General features: G+C 43.9%; 1 protein-coding gene across 1 annotated transcript in view; it reads left to right on the top strand.

Moving 5' to 3' along the window:
* LOC103731668 (odorant-binding protein-like) overlaps nucleotides 1–1916 on the top strand; it is a 6317-nt gene extending 4401 nt beyond the window's left edge. Inside the window, exons 4-7 of the mRNA XM_017797378.1 lie at nucleotides 26–142; nucleotides 1217–1318; nucleotides 1419–1467; nucleotides 1734–1916. Of these exons, the coding sequence (XP_017652867.1) occupies nucleotides 26–142; nucleotides 1217–1318; nucleotides 1419–1435 (236 nt within the window). The 3' untranslated portion in view covers nucleotides 1436–1467; nucleotides 1734–1916. The remainder of the gene's footprint in view (nucleotides 1–25; nucleotides 143–1216; nucleotides 1319–1418; nucleotides 1468–1733) is intronic.
* The last annotated feature ends 1630 nt before the right edge of the window (nucleotides 1917–3546 follow it).

Genomic DNA, 3546 nt, shown 5'->3' with positions numbered 1-3546 from the left:
CGTGTGTTGATTTCATTTCTTTCAGCCGAAGAAACGGGCTTAAGCACCTTCCAAGTTCTGCCGCTCACAGAAAAGCTCATGTCCGTGTACAACGTTAATGTGGACCCAGAGGAAAAGACTACACACATGATCACGCTTATCGGTGAGTGCGGCACATGTCATAACAGCGGAAACATGGATGTCAGCGGGGCTTACAATTAAGGAGACGGGGGAGTGTTGCTCTGTGTTCACTGTGTGTGTCCAGAACACGCTCCCCGACGAGATGTGAACTTGCACACTGAGCTTGTCATAGTTCAGTACTTGTGTCGTGAATTGTGTCCACTGAGTTCTTTCAGAGACAGGAATAGGATTGATGCAGAAATCTCTTTCTGAGCACGGTCCACAAAGTGAGTCCTAGGCTCTCGCACCACAGCAATTGCATTTTGGGAGCTGAGGTAGAAAGACTGGAAACCTGCGTTTAGTAGATAATTATAATTGAGACTATGTCATGATTTCTCATTTTTGTGAGAATTCGTTAAATAGTGACGTAGTTGAAGCAATCTGCTTCCTCCACAAGCGATCAGTGTGGGACACTCACTACATAACGGTGACCTTCGTGAGCATAAACGCTCTTGACCTAAGACTTGGTCCAGGGCTGAATTGCTGAGATGGAATTGCAATTGTTGGAAGTGCAGCAACATTTCAAGTAGATGCATATCCAGCCTTTGATTGGACATAGGGAGGAATTTTTTTTTCTTTCCTGTCATAAAATGGCAGTGCTCACAGTGTCTGCTGTGGGCTGGTCTCATCCCTCTCCGTATGTCATTATGGATCAAGGGCACCAGAGAATGGATTCTGGAATTCCGCAGACAGAAAACGGGTCCCCAGAGTGTGGAGGGATTCCTGGGTGACCCCTCCCAACATCCCCAACCACAGCATGTCTTTCTCAGAAGGCACATGTGAGCACGTCATCTGGTTGACGTTCACACGATCCATATTTTGTCTACTTGTCTTTAGGATGGACGGTGGCCCCCACCCACACACTGTGACTCGATGAACTGTGTTCACCTCTTTCTGAGGCGATCTGGTCCAGCAGATTCACTTTGTAGGAGAATCAGGGAATGGGGCGGGAGCTTCCCACTGGCCGGGTCATCATGTTGTGTTATAACGGGAACCATCCTAAGTTCCCCAGTGTCGTAATGAGCATCCCATCTGCCTTGTGTTTCCTGTGACGCAGGAAAGGACACGACTGTCACCGAGGAGCAGCTGCAGGAGTTCTACCAGCTGGCTGAGAAGCACGGCATTGCCAAGGAGAACATTCAGGACGCGGTGCCCACGGGTAATGTCGCTGCACCGTGCACACATATCTTTACATATAGGAAATGAGGCCCCTGACTTATTTCTATTTTTTTTTAATCTCTTGTAACTCTCTTTTACAGATACGTGTGAGGATTAAGGACATCCCCTGGGTGAGCAGAAATCCATTATGTAAGTCTGCACACTTTCAATCAGGTCTTTTTCATTTGGTCTGGTTTTATCGTGCACTTCTGCGCAACATAATTTTAATGCAGGTTCACTGTTTGGTGCTACAGTCCTTCATGGTGGTTGTCGTGAAGGCTGTTGATTTACATGGGTGGTCACACGGGAACTATATTCACAAGTCAATTTTATTTTACTTTTTAACAATGCCAGAGACTTTATGGCCATGGCATCAGGTCACCTACATTTTCCATGATCCTTTCCTGTTGTTACAGATCAGACAGAGTTTCTGGGACGTCCTCACCATCAGATCCGACTCTGAAATGAAGATTATTTCTCCCCAGCTTCTTCTCATCTCACCTGGAGAGCAGGAGTCTCTGACACATGGATTTACTTACTCCCCAATACTCGCCCCCGGTTTTGAATAACTGAATAAATATTTCTTATGCAAAGAGGAACTCCGTTGGGCAATATAATTGCTATATGTGCCTTGATTACACGTCAAACTATATGCTGCATGTAGCACAGATATGACTTTAATGATGTGACAGGAAGTTTCTGAGACCCGTGTTAAGAATTCATGAGGGATGGAGAGAACGCTTCCAGAAAGACCCACAAGAGGGCATCTAGGAAACACAGCAACAGGCCTCCGTAGGAAAGATTAGAGAATGCTTTTTTTCCTGTAGAATCTATCAAAAGTGCTATTAACCTAAATGCCCCCAGAAAGGTTTGTGACATCGTGGCTTTTGGGTTCCCTAATTCCCTCACTGCTCCGGAAGCTGCGGACAGCCCAGCACCCGTCCTTAGCCTCTGACAGCAGGAGGCTATTTGGGAAATGCAGGTCCACGTTGACCCTGGTGTCAACAGTGTGATGTCCAAATGCACAGGCCCAGTGTGCTCAGAATGCCAATGTCACAGCCAGGCTTGTTCCAGGAGGTTTGAAGAAGGGCAGAGTTCTAGAACTACGTGAATGTTTTGGTTAAGGAGGGTGGAATGCATAAACTCACAGCTAAGGACACAGAACTGGTTGGACTGGCTTTAGCACATAGGACTCTGAACATTAAATCACAGGGCAGGTGGTGTGGGTTTAAGAAGGGTGCCCATAGGGGAGAGGGTCTAAGTACGAGCCAAACTTACAGTATGAAATTCACTGAAATTCAATAAAAAATTAATTTAAAAAGGGGGAAAATGAAAAGTTTGCAATTAGTAAGTCAATCTTCACTTTGAGAACACGAAAATGTATAAAATTAACCGAAACTAAACAGAGAAGGAATTTATAATGTGAGGAGATTGAATAAATAATAAATAAATAAATAAATTCAAGGGTAAAATATGTGAGAGTATCCGTGAAACCACACAAAATAATGTATCGAAAATTTTAAAAAAAAATCTTCTCTACATTGAATCTGTATTTCTAGGACCTAAAATAGTATACGATTACCTGAAGCTAAGCGTATGGATGTAAATAACATTGTTTGGAATGAAATACAATGAACTACAGCAGTGAAATAAAAAATAAAAAATCAGTGGCCCAACAGCCTTCCCCAAACCCAGCAGGTTTTACACAAGGAAATGTGTCTTCCGTGCTAAGAAATCTTCTGTGGAGTTTCTCTAAGGAACGTTACCATAGTGGACCAGGGAAGAGACCGTCCCCTAGGGGGTTCTTAGTCTCTTTCATAAAAGAATTTAAGAACGGACCCAAACAGAAGCTTTTACAATTTTGTTAGAATCTTAAAGAAAAACCCTCAGGGCAGGTGAGCTGGTCATCAGAAAGCCATGAGGCCATGCGTGTTTAGAGCCTGTGAGGGGGTCAGGCAAGTGGCTGGGACAAGAAAGCTTTAGAGAAACACTGGGTGTTCTTGCAGAAGACCCGGGTTCGAATCCCAGCACCCGCACGGCGGCTAACGACTGTCCGTAACTGCGGTCCCAGGGGATCTGACAGCCTCTTCTGTCCTCTGCAGACATTGCACGACACGGGTGCACTTACCTTCATGCAGGCAATACACATAAAATAATAAATAAATAATAATAAATAAAATATCATAAATATAATATATAATATATAATAATAAATAAAATATTTAAAAA

Source organism: Nannospalax galili, unplaced genomic scaffold (assembly GCF_000622305.1).
Source record: "Nannospalax galili isolate Female #2095 unplaced genomic scaffold, S.galili_v1.0 scaffold5595, whole genome shotgun sequence".
NCBI classification, from domain to species: domain Eukaryota; kingdom Metazoa; phylum Chordata; class Mammalia; order Rodentia; family Spalacidae; genus Nannospalax; species Nannospalax galili.
Note: the sequence above shows the minus strand (reverse complement) of the source record. Positions and strands in the feature narration are given on the sequence as shown.